Source organism: Condylura cristata, unplaced genomic scaffold (genome assembly GCF_000260355.1).
Source record: "Condylura cristata isolate star-nosed mole 26May11 unplaced genomic scaffold, ConCri1.0 scaffold00032, whole genome shotgun sequence".
Taxonomy (NCBI): Eukaryota; Metazoa; Chordata; class Mammalia; order Eulipotyphla; family Talpidae; genus Condylura; species Condylura cristata.
Window position 1 is genome coordinate 7,613,417 of NW_004567133.1, and position 17,803 is coordinate 7,631,219.

Consider the following 17,803-nt stretch of genomic DNA (forward strand, 5'->3'; position numbering starts at 1 on the left):
CCTGCACGTGCTGCTGCTGTGGGAAGTACTTTCCCGGAAGCACCTCATTGCGCGCTCAGGACAACCGGAGAGCTAAAGTTCACCCCACTTCACAATTGAGGAAATTAACAGAGAGACTAAGTAAAATGCCCAAGACCGTGGGGCTGGTAAACAGCAAAGGCTTTTTTTTTTTTTTTTAAAGATTTATTTATTTATTCATATGGAACTAGGGTACAGGCCAGAAATGTGGAGGGTGAGAGGATTCACCAGAGACAGAGAGAGGAGCAGAACAGGCAGATCGACGAAGTACACTGCTGAGGGGAGCAGCGGGCGGGTCAGGAGAGGTCTGCCACGCCATGTGGTCACCTCCGGGGCAGGCGGGGATCGAACTCATGCGGAAGTGGCTTTAGCTTCTCAGTGCTGTGCTTTAACCCGCTGCACCACCAGGGAGGGCCAGCAAAGGCTTTTTTATAAACTCATGAGCGCTGGCAGAAACCATGTTCATAGCCATAGATCTCACAGTCACCACCTGCCAGCGCCACACACATGTCCAATTCCAGCCATGTCTGGGACTGCAGGAAAGGAAGCGGGAGGAAAGGAAGAGAGGGCCAGAGGGCAGAGACATGCAGCGACCTCATTTGCATGTGCCCTGATTATGACCCATCCCATGCTCACAGGAAAGCAAAAGGAAATGTGATTTTCATGTCACGTAGCCTTTGCAGCGTCCCACTACCCCTCTGTCTGGTAGAAACCCACCCTGTCTGAATGTGGGACGAGACCCTGCCCAGGCAAGTCCTGCTCACAGACAGAAAACACACAGCCAACTCTATGTAGGACTTGGCCTTGCGGGTGCTTCTGAGACTTGGCTCCCACTGGCCCTGAGCAGCCCCCGAGGGAGGGGCTGCCCGCACGCGCACCCGCACATGCTGCAAAGTGGACCCAAGACGGTCTTTTCCTTGCAGAGCACAGGCCTGTGGCCCAGGTTCTAGGTGTCGCCCCGCGCCTGCTGAGCTCCCTCACACTGAGCAGAGCGGCGCTTGGGCTGAACGCCGGGATCACGAGCACATGCTTCTTGTGGGTCTTCTTGTTTTTAAAGGAAGATGCTGGAGACGTGTGGGGATGCTGAGAATCAGCTGGCCTTGGAGCTCTCGCAGCACGAAGTCTTTATCGAGAAGGAGATTGTGGACCCACTGTACTTCATTGCCGAGGTGGGTGCGCTCCTGGGCAGCAGGGAGGAGCCACAGCACACGGGCTGGGCCAGGGAATGTCCACTTGTGTCCAGAACGTTATCAGTAATCACTGGCTTTGGTGTACGCTTCTTTTTGGAAATTGGGGTGGAAGGGGAGGGGGAATCAGGATATAAGAGCCTTTGCTGAAGAGAAAAAAACCTGTAAATAACTCTCAGGCCTTCAATTATTAAGCTCAAAACCCTGGAGCTGGTCCCATCTGGTATGTGGCATGTCCCTCTTTCTAGGTGGAGATTCCCAACATCCAAAAACAGAGGAAACAGCTTGCTAAATTGGTGTTGGACTGGGATTCGGTCAGAGCCAGGTAAGGTGGGGCTGTAAAATTAACCAGTAACTAAGGTTATACCATATGCCCGGCCACCACACCGATGAGGGCCAGGCCGAGCGAACAGATGGGGTGTGAACAGAGGCCCACACCCTGGGCCCGCAGGCCAGCCAGCCAGACACCAGCCTTGAGGCCTCATTCTCCCAAACGTGGCGGGGGCTGTGAGAACATCTGTTCTCTGTGAACCAGCAGTGAGAGGAAGTAGGAACTAGAAAATCTAAGTAAGTGTTTTCAGGGCAAATCCTTCCAAGAGCCTTGCTGTTGGCAGAGTGCAGGGTAGGAGTCGGCGTGGGACCTTCACCACGCCGAGGGGCTGTTGGGCTAAGACCCACACGGCTGCGCTGCCTTGTTGACAAGTAGGAGGGCATCTAGCAGTGAATGCATGGCGGGGTGAAGGCGGCCGCCACGTCCGGCACCTGCCAGGTGTCCAGCTGCGTCCGAGTTGGGCCAGCTCATCGGACTCGCTCAGCACTTGTTTTGAGTAGAGAGCATTTGGGGGCGTAATGTGCACAAGAACTGGATGCCACATGCAGTAGCCCTTCCTGGGCACTGAGGGGCACTGGGCTCACAGGAGAGGTAGCGCCCCACTTTGAGAGGAGACTTGCTTTACAGATGAGAATGTCTTGAGGTGTCCATCCGCAGGATTTCCTTCAGGTCTGAGAAATAGCAAGTGAGGGAACCATTCTGACCAGTCTGCCTTCTCTTGGCTACATGCATCCTATGATTAGAGCCTCTGGGCAAGGACCAAGGCTGTGGTAGAGGCCTCCGCAAGGTTCAGTTTTTGCTCAGGCTAAGGAAGAGTGCTGCAATGGCTAGCTACTCAGGGGGGCGCGCGCGAGCCCTCCCTGGCAGGTGGTGGGCCTGCCTCCCTGGGGTTTTACATCTGCAGTGCGGCACCCCGGCAGGAACTGGGGCAGTTGACTATTTCTTTACTTTTACTTATTCCTGTGATTCTTCCCTCCCTGGAGGAAAATAGTAACTGCTAACTTTAACTAGGAATTCGTTATATGCTAGACATTGTATATACACGTACACACCTACACACACACAGACTCCTCAACTCTTGTGACAGTTCTGCAAGGCAGGCAGTTGCTCCCTTAGTTGTCCAGGTGAACCAGCTGTCATGCAGAGAGGTTATTGCACAAGGTCACACCGCTAGTGTAGGCAGAGCCGAGCTTCAGACTTGGGCATGTCAGACTCCAAAGTGCTCTCTCTACTACATGGTATTGCCCGTGGTGTCTTGGCGGGCACGCTGAAGCCGTTCTGCAAGAGCATCTCGCTTCTGGACACGGATCAGGGGAGATAGAGCGTTTTGGCAATGCAGCAGTCGGGGCTTGCGAAGTTGCTGCCCTGAGCTTTCATGCTGCATCTCTGTGGTATCCACGTTTCAGTTGAGTGTTCTATACAGTAGCAGACATGCCTTATTCAGGTAGGTAAAGCACCCGTGGCAACAGAAAGTGTTTTAAAGTTTTACCCCAGGTACTTTCTACTGTTGTAGTATGATCCCCGCACCCAATCCTTTGACTCACTGAAAAGGGAGTGTAAATGTTCCTCATTACATTTCAGGTTTGCTATAGATACTGTCTTTAGAATATTGGTTCTTGGCAATGCTTTTATTGCTTTACACCCATTTATAACTACAGATTGCTACCTGCATTGCTGCAGCTCTGACTACTGGTAATTACAGGGTAGGATGGAAGTAGGAAGGTTCATAAGGGGTCCTCAAGGGCAGTGACTGACTCCAAGGCACAGGGTTTGATTTTATTCCAGATCAGAGCAAGGGACGGCTCCTAACAAGGATCCTATGATCAGACTCTGCAAGAAAGGGATAAATCGTGGGCTGATTTTAGCAGTGGAGAGTGTGTGAGATAAGATGTGGTCGACTATGCTCATCAGAAAGCTGCTCCCAGCACCTTGAGAGTCCTGAGTACACACTGATTCTTGTCTCCTTCCTCCCTTAGTGGAAAACTCAGGGGAAGCAGGTGTCTGAGGTCTCATACCCACCCCAGGGAGAATTCACCTGGGGAAAGGAGTCCGTCTCCATTAGGTCCAGGACACCTCAAGGTTGACTGTGCGGCCGGTGCTCAGATACTGGCCCTTGCCCGTGTTTTGCAGGTGGAACCAGGCCCACAAGTCTTCAGGAACCAACTTTCAGGGGCTCCCATCAAAAATAGATACGCTAAAGGAAGAAATGGATGAAGCTGGAAATAAAGTAGAACAGTGCAAGGTATGAGAGTTCCCTAGTAGATGTGTATTTGCATTGATAGCTTGGTTTTTGCAAATCATGATTGTAAAGTCAAATACTATAAATTACCAACAGTATACAAGCTTTGATTTGCTAGCAGGTCAAATGATACGGAGGGTGGGCTTTCTTTATTTTCTAAGACTCGAACATTAGCTTTATAACCAGAATGAAACTTTTTAAAAAATTAAAGTATGATAGATTCTAAAATGTGACCAAAATACCCAAGTGCCCCAGGGTAGCCCCAGCTTCCCCATGGTTTCCTCCCACCCCTTTCTCTTTCGGAGTGAGGTGTGGGGGACTCCAGGAGTTGACTTGACTTGCTTCCCAGGTTTTCTGAAGGCATGTTTGTTACTCTTAATTAGCATTTCCAGATTTTTTTCACAAGTGAGGAACTTCATGTGCATTTGTGTACTTTGATATTGAAAACAGAAGACATATTTATAATTGCTCAATCGCTCACTTTTTTAGAAAACCTTTCTGTAAGTCCTTCATTAACACTTGTTCAAATACCAAAAGCTGAAAGCTCTATGCGGTAAAGTCCACCCTTATCCTCCTCCTGCTTCATTTTCACTGTTCCCAACAGGTAACCACTGCTAACTGATTTCTTGTTTTTTCGTCCAGAGGTATTTTTGTACTAACAGGGCAATAAAAATCTAATGTATTTCCTCACTTTTTTTGACCATGTCACATAATGCTCTGTTCTTCTAAACAAGACACACTGCCCACATACGTTGGAGGTCTTCCCATGTGAATACATAATAAACTTGCCTATTGGTTTGTTGGCCCAGCATATGATTTTGCTCAGAATGGATGGATGTTTGATCTGTGGCTGTCGCCATCACATTTTGTACTAAAAGCTCATGGAGATGTAATTCTTAGAGGCCACGTTCTTCCAGCTCTTTATTCTCACTGACTCTCTTCTCTTCCACACACCCAGGATCAGCTTGCAGCAGACATGTACAACTTCATGGCCAAAGAAGGGGAGTATGGCAAATTCTTCGTGACGGTAAGCACCCTGCCTTGGCACCATGTCAAGGCATTATAAAAATTCAGTCATTTTAGCTTTTCAGCAAAGATTTCATTTTTTGGTTTTGCTCAGCCATTGTGTGTGTGTCCATCCGATGCTAACGTTACTTTTGTTTTTGAATGTGGGTCTGTTCTCAGTTATTAGAAGCCCAAGCAGATTACCATAGAAAAGCATTAGCAGTCTTAGAAAAGGCCCTTCCCGAAATGCGAGCCCATCAAGGTAATGTAACCGGGTGCGGGCTGGTGCCTCTTCTCGCCTCTGCCCCTCTGGCTCTGATCTCCGCCCTGACCCCTTTGCATGCCTCTCTGCTTAGGGGGCACTACTTCTTGGCATAATTTCATCTTCCCTGCTGCATTCTTTAATTCCTTCCAAACCCAAATTAACATACTAATGACACGGTTTACATTTCTGAAATCTTTGAAAATCTTGGGGGGAGTAGCTCTGTTTTTTTCTCTCTTCTAAATAGGCTTGAAAAATCCTAGCCTCTAATTACCTCTTTAAATTACATCACAGGGCTTATTCTCCCCCTGGGGCTCTAAGAACAACCATTCTAGGGGAAATATTTTGGACTTTCCAAAAGAAATTGAGAAGCAAGTACTTGATGCCCATCATCAGGCACTGAGTGGGTGTGATCGGATGGTCAGACCGTGACCACAGCTTCCAGATCGCCTCTCCTCCCTCTGTACTCCAGCACATCGCTGATATTGCCCACACTTTTCAAATGGACTGAATGTTTAGCCTTAATAGAACATTGAAATGTTTGATTCTAATTCCTCTGATTTACCAGCAGAGAGGCGGAAACCTTGCAGGGGCAGAAATCGCTGTTGTCTTTGGTTCAGTTATTTTGCTTGTGCCGTAGACCTGACTTTTGGAGTTTGAGTCCCTGGAGTTTGGGAACCACGGTCTTGCGCTGGTGCTAAGTGTGATAACCCTGAGGAGTGAGAGAGCCAGAGCAAGTGGGGGTGTGTGCTATGGCTGTGCACCCACACCACCCCCTCAGAAATGCCACTTTCTCCGCTCAGTTAGGGAATCCCAGCAGGTTCTGGCTTGGTGCCTGGGAGTTTTTGGAGTGTGGAATTAGGGAGTTCTCTCTTGACTGATCACCTGCCAGGCCTTCAGCACCCCCAAGGGCAGCATCCCTTTCCCTCGCCTGTTCTTTCTAGGACAAGCTGCCGTCCTGCCCTCGGGATCTAGTTTCCTGGTTTCTGGTGGGGCAGGGTCATGATGAGGGGCTCAGCCTGGATGGGGAGCCAGGGCACAGGGCTGGCTTTTAGTGGATGCCGACTGTGCGCCACGTAGGGTGAGCTCCTGCCCGCCGGCTCGGCCTAAAGCCTGGTCAGGAAGGACTGCCTGGTGAGCACGCAGAGAGGACACTTTCTTGTGCCGTCCTCTTTTCTTTTTACTTTCAATCCTGTTTTTTCCTCCAAGACTGTTTCTCCTAGAGAAGCATGTCAGAAAGTCATGGGAAGCAGCCCGGGAGGTAAATAGGCTCCACCGTTCTTTCTGTGTGAGCTTGCTGCAGGCACCTTGGGGCCCGCCCCTCCCACTTCTGCCTGTCCCGTGGCTACCTCCGCCCTGTCTTCCTGTCCCCTCCTCTGTGTTAGAGGCACTCAGCAGCGTGTCTGCACAGCAGGAAAGCAGCAGCCCAGCATGACCCGCCGCCCGGGCCTGCCGCCCCGGCTCAGCCCCCACCGGCCGCTCTGTCCACCACTCCTCTGGCAGATCCTGCGCGTGTCTCCTTTTCCTCAGTGGCCCCCACTTTTTCATCGTTGTCCACTCTCAACACTTTGAAGTCTGCTTTCTCCTCCAGGGGCGCTGCTGCTGGGAAGAAGCACTGCGCCCTCAGGGCCGACTCTCCGTGGGAAACCCCCTTGCTCCGCTTGACTGTGTCCTTTCACGTGTCCCCACCTGGGCCCTGCCCCAGGAGTCAGCCTTCCGCGCGCTCCAGTCCTGGCTCTGCTCTCTTCCTCCTCCCGGCACCCCCACGCCTCGACGGCCCGGCGTGGACCCCGCCCGCTCTCAGCTGCTCTTCACCTCAGTCCCCTCGGCTCGGCCCCTGGTGGCTCTCAAAGCAGATTCTCTGCCCTTGGGCTGCCCCCTTGTTTCCGTGGCGCCCCCCTGCCAGTGCTGCAGGTTGGAAGCCTCGGCGCCCTCTCTCCTTTTCACGCTCAATCGCTGGGGTCTGCACCTTCCTCCCCACCGCATTCTCGTCCTTGCCACCTCATGTGTGAAGAGTCAAGTCTTGGGTCCCCAGGCCCAAGCTCGCCGGGCTGTTCCCAGCCTGTTTAACCGCCCTCTGTCCTACGAGACCCCCGTGCGCCCCTCATGTGAGGAGTCTTCTCTCGTAGCTGATGTCAGTGAACCCTGGTCTCCTGAGCTGCTCCGACATTTAAGGTCTTCACCTCATTAGAAAGATTTTAAAAAATGACTTGCCATCATTTAAACACCAAGTTCTTTGATATAGCAATCCTAATTTCTGGCTTCTTTTGAAAGTTCAGAGCCTGGCTGGCTTCCCTGTGTGGCCGGTGGGTCTGGCACGAGGTGCAGCAGCTGCCTCAGCCCGCAGGCCCCAGGCAGACCAGCCCCCGCGGTGCTCTGTGGAGACATTGGCCTTTCCGGCCCTCCCCGCCCCCCATCTCTCTGCCGTGACTCAGCCATGTGCCAGGTTATTACTACTGTGTGTCCACATGTGTGCCTCGTACCTTCTTCACTGTCTCAGTCTCTCTTCCCTGGGGCAGTGAGTCTCTGAACTTTGCGTGTCTGCTGCAGTGCCCGGCACATAGTAGGTCTGCTGTGTGAGGCCAGCAGCGGGTTGGGGTCACCTCAGGAGTTGTCTTGGGTCCCTGGTTCTCAGATCCACCCAGTATCAGCATTACACCAAGGTGGGGCACGTTTCCAGTGTTTGCTAGAAAGTTCCAGCATTTGGAGAATGCCTGGCTCTTGCCTCACAGGATGGTGCATGTGGTGGAGGAGTGACAGGTGCCACTGGCAGAACTCCCATGGGGGATTCTGATGTGTCCCAGGGGTAGGATCTTGGGGACACTTCTGCCCGTACTGAAAATCCGTATTTTAGATAAAGGGAATACAAGATTTGAGGTAAGATCTGCCTCAGAGAAGGGCCAGGCCCTGGATGGTCTTTTCTATTGACCAGGGCCCTGGGGCCCAAGACAGAGGGGCGCCCACAGTTTGAGGGCTGCCTGCCTGGGTGTCCACTGCCTCCCTCCCGCCCCCATTCGTCCATCTGCGCCCACTTGCTCTTCCTGTTTTTAGCTTTCACAATGCTCGGATCTCTAGATTGTGGCATTTCACTTTTCTTCCTTCCCCTCTGGCAGATGCACCTGCATCTGCTCTTACACGTGCCGGCAGCTGAGCGTGTCATACACTAGAGAAGTATTGTCTACTCTGAACCCAAAGGTCCAGTAGCAGCCATCCCTGGCAGCCCGGGAGGGCCGTGAGCCCTCCTGTCGCTGGGAGATCAGCCTCGGCGCTGGGAGATCAGCCTCGGCGGCGGGCGCTGGTCCCCCCTTGCTTCTCCGCGCCTCCTGGCTAGCGCCAGGTCCCTCCACTCCCTCCGGCGGGCTGACCCACCAGCACTTCTCCCTCACGCAACTTCTGAATCCTTGCTTCTGTCTCAGTGCCTCCTTTAGTGTATTTTGCTCAGCTGCCTCAAGTCTTCTGTAGAATGAAGCAGAACCTATGACCTAGAAATGACCCCAGGTGCTGCTTTGCCGCCTAAGCTGCTTTGGGCTGCAGCTGTGTGTCCTTTCCCACCCTAATCTTCTGGACCGGTTGGGACACGACACTGCATGTGGTGGCGATGTGACCTCTGTCCCCGCTCACCTAGCCATTTCCAGACTAGTGTGAGGGTGCTTGGCTTGTGTTTAGAATTCAGCAGATTCTTTTCTTTTTCACATTGAAGGAGGCTGTTCCTTCTGTGAAAGAAAGGCCAGTGCCGCTTTGCATGGCTAGAGTAAATTTCTTGTCAGTGAAAACAGGATGCTTAGGTCAATTCCTGGTGTAGCTGGGGCAGTGGTGTGTCAGTGGGCCGAGCAGGGGCTTCTGGGCAACCGCCGGCGCCTCATGGCATCATCAGGGCTTCGTGGGGCAGGTGATGCCCCCAGCCTGGCCGTCTTCTGTGCTCCAGTGAAGGGTGAGGACAGAAGTAAATGAGGCAGATGGTGCTCCTTTTCCCAGAGCCTCAAATCCAGCGTGCTAAAAAAAAGATTCCTTCTGGTGGCTTGGGGAGGAAATAACTTGGTGGTGCTTGGCATTGCTGGGTGTCTCACTGGGGGCTTTGCTGCTCTAGATAAGTGGGCGGAAAAGCCAGCCTTTGGGACTCCTTTGGAAGAACACCTGAAGCGCAGCGGGCGGGAGATCGCGCTCCCCATTGAGGCCTGCGTCATGCTGCTCCTGGAGACCGGCATGAAGGAGGAGGTGAGCATGCCGCCCGCGCCGCCTGAGGTACAGCCTGGACCCCGCCTTGCCCCTGGCAGCGCGCGGTGCGCCGCCCGCCGCCCCTGGAGGTGCTGCGGCCAGCGCGCGACAGCGCTCAGCTCCCCCTGTGCAGTGCGTGCTGACTTCTTTTTGTTTAGTCCCGTTTGATTTTGTTTTCAACTTGGGTTGTAGTTTGTGAAAATGAGCTTCATCCGCTTTAGTTGCAGAATGGATCTCACAGTTGTGTTGTACTCAGAGACTTGTAGGGGACGCTGGCATACTTTATCTTACGGAGTATTTACCAAACAGCCCCGGTGACCAGGCAGGGTGGGCGGCTTCTCTGTGGGGCTAAGGAAGCAGCCGGCAGGGGTGGACACTGGGGCTTGGCCAGAATCAAACTGGCCTTTTATTTTTCTTCTTTAATACTTTATACCTATTTTCTGTGTGACATCCATACAGAAAAGTACTTATTTTAAGTGAAGGACTTTCACAAACTGAACCCACCATGTCCTCAGGACCGATCAAGGACCTCCCAGGAGCCCTCCTGTGTTAACAGTGTCTCCCCACAAAATGAACCCTAACTTTTAGTAGCCAAGATCAGTGCTCCCATTCAGGGCCACTCTTTTCCCTCCCAAATTATGTTCATATTGTTGTATGTGCTCTGGGGGTCCAGGCACCAACAGAGTTCTGCAACAGCATAGCTTCCCTGACAAGCCCACTCGGTCCCTCAGGAGACGCTGGCAAGATCTGGAGACACCCCTAAGTGCACAAAACAGTTCCTCTGAAAGGAGTCGTGTGGCCCCAAGTTTGAGAAGCCCCTCTGACTGATTTTGCAGAAAACCACATCTCCTGACTCCAGGCCCAGCATCCTCACAGTCCTGCCTCTTTGTTGACACCTCACATGTTTCTGTCTTCTCTTCAAGTGCCACTTGGGGCAGTGAAAGTGACAGATGGCACTGGGGCGTGGCCAGAATCAAGCTAGCAGTTAAAAAAGTCCTAAATTTTAAAAATGGATAGTAGTCAATTGTGAAAATATAAAATACAGCTTTAAAGTAGACTCTTGGTAGGCCACAGGTGTTTCAGCAGCAGGACAGCTTAAGTCGTAAATATGAGTAAGTGTGGACTGTGCCCGCTGCCATGGCCTGGGCTCCTTGCTTGCCCCAGCATTCGCCCTGACCACCTCCCAGAAGAGGCTGGCGGAGAGGGTTGGGGCTGGGGTGTGGAGTCGCAGGCCGGGCTCTGTCAGAATTTTACTGCTGCTGGCTGTGTGGTTCACAATTTGAACTTAATGCAAATGGCTTTTCCTTTAGGGTCTTTTCCGAATTGGGGCTGGGGCCTCCAAGTTAAAGAAACTGAAGGCTGCTTTAGATTGTTCTACGTCTCACCTGGATGAATTCTATTCAGACCCCCATGCTGTAGCAGGTGAGCTCCAAAGAGTGGACCTTAAGATGGGGGGGAAGGGGGAGACTACCTCAGGTATATCATTAGCTAAACATCCAATTCTAACTTTAGGTTTAAGTGGCAGATAAAACTGAACGCATGCACACATGTCATTTTATTCCTGTTTTTGATGCTCCTTATTATTAAATAAAGGTGATGCACATATAATACAAATATTGGAGATGTGTTTCTATCTTCTTCCACCTCCAAAGTCTAGCTCCACCTGGATAAATTATGTCTGTTAGGAAGATGGATTGAAGTTAACTTTATTTTTGATGATCTCATTATATTTTGCAAGGGACAGAAATTTCATTCTTTAACTACTTTCACGAATCATAATTGCCCTCTCTATCTTGGAAGACTGTAATTAAGATCATTTCAGTTTGCAACTATATGATCCAAGATTCCTAGCCTTCATTCTTTTCACACTAAAAGAAAGCGGTAATAATTTCAGGTGCTTTAAAGTCCTATTTGCGGGAACTGCCTGAACCTTTGATGACTTTTAATCTGTATGAAGAATGGACACAGGTTGCAAGGTAAGTTTAAAGAACACTGGTTTTTTTTTTTTTTTTTTTTTTAAGATGTATTTATTTATGCATACAGAACTGGGAACTGGAGTACAGGCCAGAGGTGCTGAGGTGGCGAAAGATTCACCAGAGAGAGAGTGGGGAGCAGAACAAGCAGACTGCTGAAGTACACTGCTGAGGGGAAAGACAGGAGGGTCAGGAGAGGTCTGCTGTGTAATCAGTTCCAGGGAGGGGATCGAACTTATGCGGAAGTGGCTTTGGCTTCTCAGTGCTGTGCTTTAACCTGCTGCGCCACCAGGGAGGGTCCAGAACACTGGGTTTTAAAGTTTAAGACAATAATGTAATACTGTGTCCCACTTGTAAACCATTGTGCTCCTAGGAATCATAAAATGAACATATTGTTTAAATTACTTGTTCATTTCATTAATTATTTGTTAACTAATACTATTCCAGTTCTTATGTTTAGGGTGAAAATATTCTAATTATTGCTGTAGGAAGGTCACCACACATGCATTGGCTTAAATTTGTGTGACTTATATGGTTGAAAATTTAGAGTGGTGCCCATATTCATATCCGTACCAACCGGTTGGTCACAAACCCCCTTCAGATGGAAGAGTCTTCCAGCTGGTGGCAGTCTGTCTCTTGAGCTGTGGAAACTCAACTGTGCCATAATGACCTGTTGTCCTAGTCGTATTAATATTAGTGTTATTAGTAATAACAGAAACACTGTGCTGAGTTCTGTACCAACCTGTATACCTATTATCTGTAACCCATAATCAGTAACATGAAAGGCATCTGGTGTCATCTTCATTTTCCAGATGAGACCTCTGAGACCAAGGGAGTAGCAAGTAATTGGCAGAGCTCGAATTCAGACCCTACTGATCTTTGTCCTCCTTCCATCCCCAGCTTCAGCCTGTCTAGGAGTAGCTTACTGCTAGGTGCGGCTTACTGCTCGTACTAACTGAGGCACACTGTGTTAGTGCAGCATAGTAACACAGGCATACTAACGTGTGTGAAAATCAATGGTGATGATAACATTTTTGTTCTCAGAGTTTTAAGCAGGATAGCCTTCTTTTAAAAGCCCTAGAAGTTTCTCTTTGTCAACCTGCCTTCTTGTCAGCTTGTCCTTTACAGTTATGACTCATTTCTTCTCAGTGGTGCCTGAGTCTTCGTGTGTAAGGCAAACAGATCCCCACCCCAATATCACTCTCAGCCGCTGTCACCCATTCCCGTCCAAGAGGCTGTGACTGATCCCTTGATCTTTCTTGTCACTCTAACCAGCCATTTGCCTTTGAACTTGTTGTGGTGTTGCAATGAGAATCTCTGTCCCTGGTAGACTGAGAGAATATCAAAGTCCAAATCAGTTTGTAGTCCTGTTTATGTCCTTAGAATGCAGCACAGCCCCCTTAAGCATTCATGTTTATGGGCCTGAATAAATGGAGCCCAACCATCAGTGTCAGAGAGGAGGGGGCTCTGGGATTTCTTCTGTTGGGTAGCCAATGGAAGACTACCTAACTAACAAGGCTCCTCGTTCTGCTCTGCAACTCGAAAACCCATCCCTACAAGAAAACAAGCTTTTGAAAGACGTCTGTCCATTGGGAAATTCTGTGCTTTAGCACCACCCCCCACCCCCGTCATCCCAGTGCCACATGGATGGACCCTGAGTGTAATTATGTGTAACCTCGGTTGTCACTCTCCAGCCTGCTCCGGGGCTGGAGAGAATATTGCGTCAGCAACTTAATGCTTTCGCCTGCTGCTGGGCAGAGCTGACCTCTCTCTGCAGGTGCTGGTCTGGGCCCTATGAAAGTTGACATGTTAAAACTGACGCAGAATGGCTTCTGGAATCCCTTCACAGCAGAAATGGCCTTTTATTTGTTTACTCTGTATATTTTATTGTTTTTTAAATAGGGAGCGTATTCACTGTGGTGCCTAGTCTGGCCTAGAACCTTTGGGAAGACCAGGGTCTGGATGTCAGAGATCAGCCGACTCACCTCTGGCCAGGCTGCAGTAGGAGGAGACCTGGGCTCCACAAAGGCACCCATGAATGTGCACTTTCTAGATGGAGTTCTCAGTGCTGTCTCGTACTGTGTGCCAAGCACTGGCCTCGGCAGTGACTCCGCTTACTGATGGCACGAAGCCTCACTGTTGTCACCAGAGTGCACCTTCTTTACCCAGTCTTGCACATCAAGGGAGTAAATCTTGGCCAGACACTAACTGCCCGGAGTTAGTTGGTATTTGACTCTATATCTGTCTATTTCCAAATTCTGTGCTGTTTTCCAACTGTGCTTTCTGCTGCCGATGGGGCCCCTGTGTTAGCGTAGCACAGTACACAGGTGTTATTGTATGAATTGTACCAACTGCCTGCTAATCGCATCTTTTTTGTTCTCAGTGTACAGGATCAAGACAAAAAGCTTCAAGATTTATGGAGAACATGTCAGAAGCTGCCACCACAAAACTTTGTTAACTTTAGGTACGTGTGATTGCCATTCTGAAGATCCAGCCTCCAACCGACAGCGACTCTGGCGTGAAGACAGGTTTCGCCCCAGTGGGAGGCCATTTAGTGTAGGCGCGCTTGGATTTGGGGTGGTTGGGAATGGGAGCTGATGTGTAATACTGTGACGAGCCTGAGACTTCAGCTTCACCTCTGCCCTAGTAACAGGCCTTCCCGTTTACCACTGCAGGGACTGGGAAAAAATTCCCATGAAAACTTTGGCTGACTGTATGTTGGATTGGAGTCTAATCACCCAATTTGTAAAACACAAAACTAATCAGTAGTTTGTGCTTTCGGTAGTATCTTTCACATAATTTCTTTTAAATAGAGCATATATCATCCTCTAAAGTAAGATTTCAGGAAATGGAGATGATATGTTACATTACAGAATAGCTATGTTTCTATGAAAATTTACCATGGAACAAATATCTAGAACTAGCCTGTATTTGCCCTGAGCTTAATATGTAATCTTGAAGAAGCATAGGGAGAAAAGGGAAAAGGTAGCCCCAAGTTGTAAAGTCATATAAAGCCAAAGAAAATTTTGTACGGTGTAAAACCACAAATACTCTCATGGGGTAATGTCTGCCAGTTACCCGGCCTTCAAATTCAATCTTGGCTTTTATCACTAGGCTAAATATTACTTCTTAATGCTTCAGGTAAAAAGTTCACCCATGTTTGGGTTGATACAGTATCTCTCTCAGCTTCATTTAGCACATCAGTCTGGAATTGTAAATATCCTTAACCTAGTTGTGGTCTTAGGTGAGAACTGAATTATGGTTCCTGAGACTTTGGAATTTGACCTTTTATTTTGTTTATTTTACTCTTTATAATTTTTATTAATCAATCGGAAGTACATGCCCATGATTTGAAATTCAAATTATTTCAATGAAAGATCTCTCCTGTTCCTATCTCCCAGCTACCTAGTTCCTCTCCTGAGAGGCACACGTTTTCAGTTTCTTAAACAGCCTCTCCACAGACTTCTGCTTGTACAGTCAGACACTGCTTAATGATCTTTCCATCAGCAATGGGCTGAGCATTCAGGGGAGGCCATTCCAGTAGGCCATTCCCTGGAGACAGCCCTCAGTGGGCTGCCTCATCTGGGTTTGTGTGGCTACACTGTGGTATTCACACAGTGATGATATTGCCCAGTGAATTTCTCAAAATATGTCTACAGCACTAAGCAACATGTGACTGTACAAGCAAATACATGCACATGTATATACATGCACATATATGTATGTATATTTTTTTTAATCTCACATTCCCCCCCTTTTTAAAAAAAAAAAACAGTAGTATAGTATACGTTCTCTTAGTATCTTGGCAGTTTTTTTCATTTCATTGTAACTTTTCGCAACTGTGTGTAACACTCCACAATGTGTTAGTTTTTTGGCCTGGCCCCTATTGTAGTTAAATTTTTCTTTATTTTTTTGGTCCTATTGTGCTGTACTTATACATCAGAGGGTATATCTATGATAAGTTGGATAATTCCATAATTGAAAAATAGAGCATTTTCAAATACAGTTGCTTTTATCTAATACAGGCATATATATATATCTCCATATATATGTATAAGTGTATGTATACACTAAGCTTGCACTAAAACTATATTGAGCCCACTGTTTTTCACATTTCCTAGAATAAATAGGGTATAAAGTAAAAATTGACTATAAATATACAACAAATAGAGACTGAATCATTGAGGCTTACATTTTACTTGTTTTCCTAGTTCTTGGTCTGATTTCTGGAGTGGGGGAAGAGCACATGGAATTTATTAAATTCTTTCACTGCATCAGCTTCTGATTTGAGAACACTGCAGGTAGCATCTGGGACTAGGCATGATGATAACAGTCTTGCAGTCATCTCAGCTGACACTTCCCTCCTTGTCTTTATCCTATAGGTATTTAATCAAGTTCCTTGCAAAGCTTGCTCAGACGAGCGATGTTAATAAAATGACTCCCAGCAACATTGCAATCGTGTTGGGCCCTAATTTGTTATGGGCCAAAAATGAAGGGTAAGTGATCTTACACCATAATGTGTTATTTCAATTTCTTCTTTCCACTTAATGGGAAAACTGGAAATATAACTCAGGATGCCCATTCGTACTTCGGAGTGCTCTGCAGTGATCCTGCCATTTGGCCCGCTTTCTCCAACACCACTGTGAGCTGGGTTCTGTCCCAGGTGCTGGTCACCCAGAGGACACTGCATGTTGTCCTCCCAGGCCCTGCTCCCGGCAGACAGCTTAGTGGCGACAGCACAGTGAAAGTGGCACACATGCACCTGCGCACATGGCAGTTAGGTCACAGACGTAGAGACGAGGGCAGCACCACTTGCTGAAAGGACAGAGCCAGGCTGGGTGTTTGCCATGGGAAGTGGTGCTTGGGCTGCACCTTGGTGAGTTGTGATGGGACCCTAGCGAGCAGACATTGTGGGCATGTTTCCCGGGTCACCTGGAGTCCTGGGACTTGAAGATCAGGGCCGTGAAGCTGTGGCTGGGCAGGCAGAGCCAAGTCACAAAGGGTCACGTGCCTCTTGCTGGGAGAGTAAACTTACTTTATGGCTCGTGGGGGAGTCTTCAAGGTTTCTGAGCAGAAAAATGACTTGATCAAGTTGCATTTAGGAAGACACTTGTTGGCACTGAGAATGTACGTTGAATAGAAGGAGGAGAGCAGAGATCCTGGAGTTTCTAGGAAATCACTAGTGTTGCTGCTCACTCTGGTGGCAACATGATTACCTTATTTCATCCTCACATAAATAACCTTGTGAAATAGCTGCTATTTCCTCATATTTATAGGTGAGGTCTCAGATGAGGCTTAGAGAAGACAAGTAATTTGCTTCATGCTGCACATGGGGAAGTGGTGGACCCAGGTGCTGACTACGGAGCCTGTGTCCTTAACCCCCTGCCACTGCTCCCCAGTATTCTGAGTGCCTGAAGTCTCCATTAAAACAAGCAGTGACTTTCTGACTTTTCTGAAGGTTTTCTAAAAACCTTCCTTTTCATTATTTAAACAGATCCAATGTCATAAAGACAAATGAAAGATAACTGCATTACAGAGTTAATGACATGTCTATTTTGTAGCAACTAAGTTTCAGGGAGACTGAAGAATTATATGTAAACAGTAATGCCATAAACATGGAAAGTAAATACTTGGTAACATTTGGACTAAGGGATAATTTTATAAACGTAAATGAAGTGCAAGAAATAAATTTAACAATTACATAGATTTGATCAGTAGAAATAGAAAGCTCCCAAGAAAAGACCCAGAATATGTGAAGAGAGTTTACAAACCAGTAGATAAACAGGCAATGCCGGTTTAAAATTAAAAAGCAGAAGTGACCAAGAATATGAGTGACAGGTGCTCAGGCTTGATGTGCTTTCAGAATCCACTTGGGGGAAAGGGTGAGGAGGGAAGCTGGCAGGCCAAGCTTGTATGTTAAGCTGGCATTTGAAAGAAATCCGGTTGGAAATTGGGGTGAAAAGACTCCTCCCAGTGGGGAGATGGGGCAGAATGAGAATAGAGAGGAGGTGGGTTTGGGGTGGTCAGACCTGGCATCCGGGGTCCCAGGAATCCAGTGTCCTCATTTATGGAATCAGCCTATGACTGTCCCCAGGTTGTAAAAATTAAACTGTGAGTGCGGTGGAAGCTAGGTAACTGTGGGCCTCCACCGCCTATCTGCTTCTGGGGTGTGCTGAGCAACAGCCAGGGGAGCGGGGGTGATTCCTACTTGTTTTCTTCCTTTTGAGCCCTGACATTCAGACTCTTGCAACGTCCTCTCATCTTGGAGCCAGCCTGCATGTGTGACGATTGTGCTCACGTGTCGGTGTGGGGGTGCGGGCTTCCAGGCGGGGCCCTGAGACACCGAATTGCTCTCCGGTACATTGGGGACCAAATGGGTTTTGGTGACCTTGGGTCACAGACAGTCACTACCTTGGGTAATGCTGTGCTGGACCAGTGCACAGCCAGAGTCCTGCCCACAGTCCAGGCCTCGCTCTCCTGCTGTTGTCACTGTGGGTTCTGTTTCCCTGGAAGGTCACTGCCACACTTGGAGGCCAGGGCCTCGGGTCCTTAGACTTGGAATTTGAACTTATT

The 17,803-nt window shown here is 48.7% G+C and overlaps 1 protein-coding gene across 8 annotated transcripts in view; it reads left to right on the forward strand.

Annotated features, from left to right (window-relative positions):
• ARHGAP17 (Rho GTPase activating protein 17) overlaps nucleotides 1-17,803 on the forward strand; it is a 72,668-nt gene that overhangs the window by 38,445 nt on the left and 16,420 nt on the right. For all 8 annotated transcript variants that reach the window (XR_001145974.1, XR_001145975.1, XM_012731861.1 and 5 more), the window contains 10 exons: nucleotides 1,076-1,187; nucleotides 1,454-1,530; nucleotides 3,667-3,778; nucleotides 4,734-4,802; nucleotides 4,961-5,042; nucleotides 9,130-9,257; nucleotides 10,568-10,679; nucleotides 11,152-11,233; nucleotides 13,614-13,694; nucleotides 15,613-15,726. Coding sequence is in view for 6 of the 8 variants with exons in the window: in XM_012731861.1 (XP_012587315.1) it covers nucleotides 1,076-1,187; nucleotides 1,454-1,530; nucleotides 3,667-3,778; nucleotides 4,734-4,802; nucleotides 4,961-5,042; nucleotides 9,130-9,257; nucleotides 10,568-10,679; nucleotides 11,152-11,233; nucleotides 13,614-13,694; nucleotides 15,613-15,726 (969 nt within the window). In the remaining 2 variants the exon portion in view is untranslated. The remainder of the gene's footprint in view (nucleotides 1-1,075; nucleotides 1,188-1,453; nucleotides 1,531-3,666; nucleotides 3,779-4,733; nucleotides 4,803-4,960; nucleotides 5,043-9,129; nucleotides 9,258-10,567; nucleotides 10,680-11,151; nucleotides 11,234-13,613; nucleotides 13,695-15,612; nucleotides 15,727-17,803) is intronic.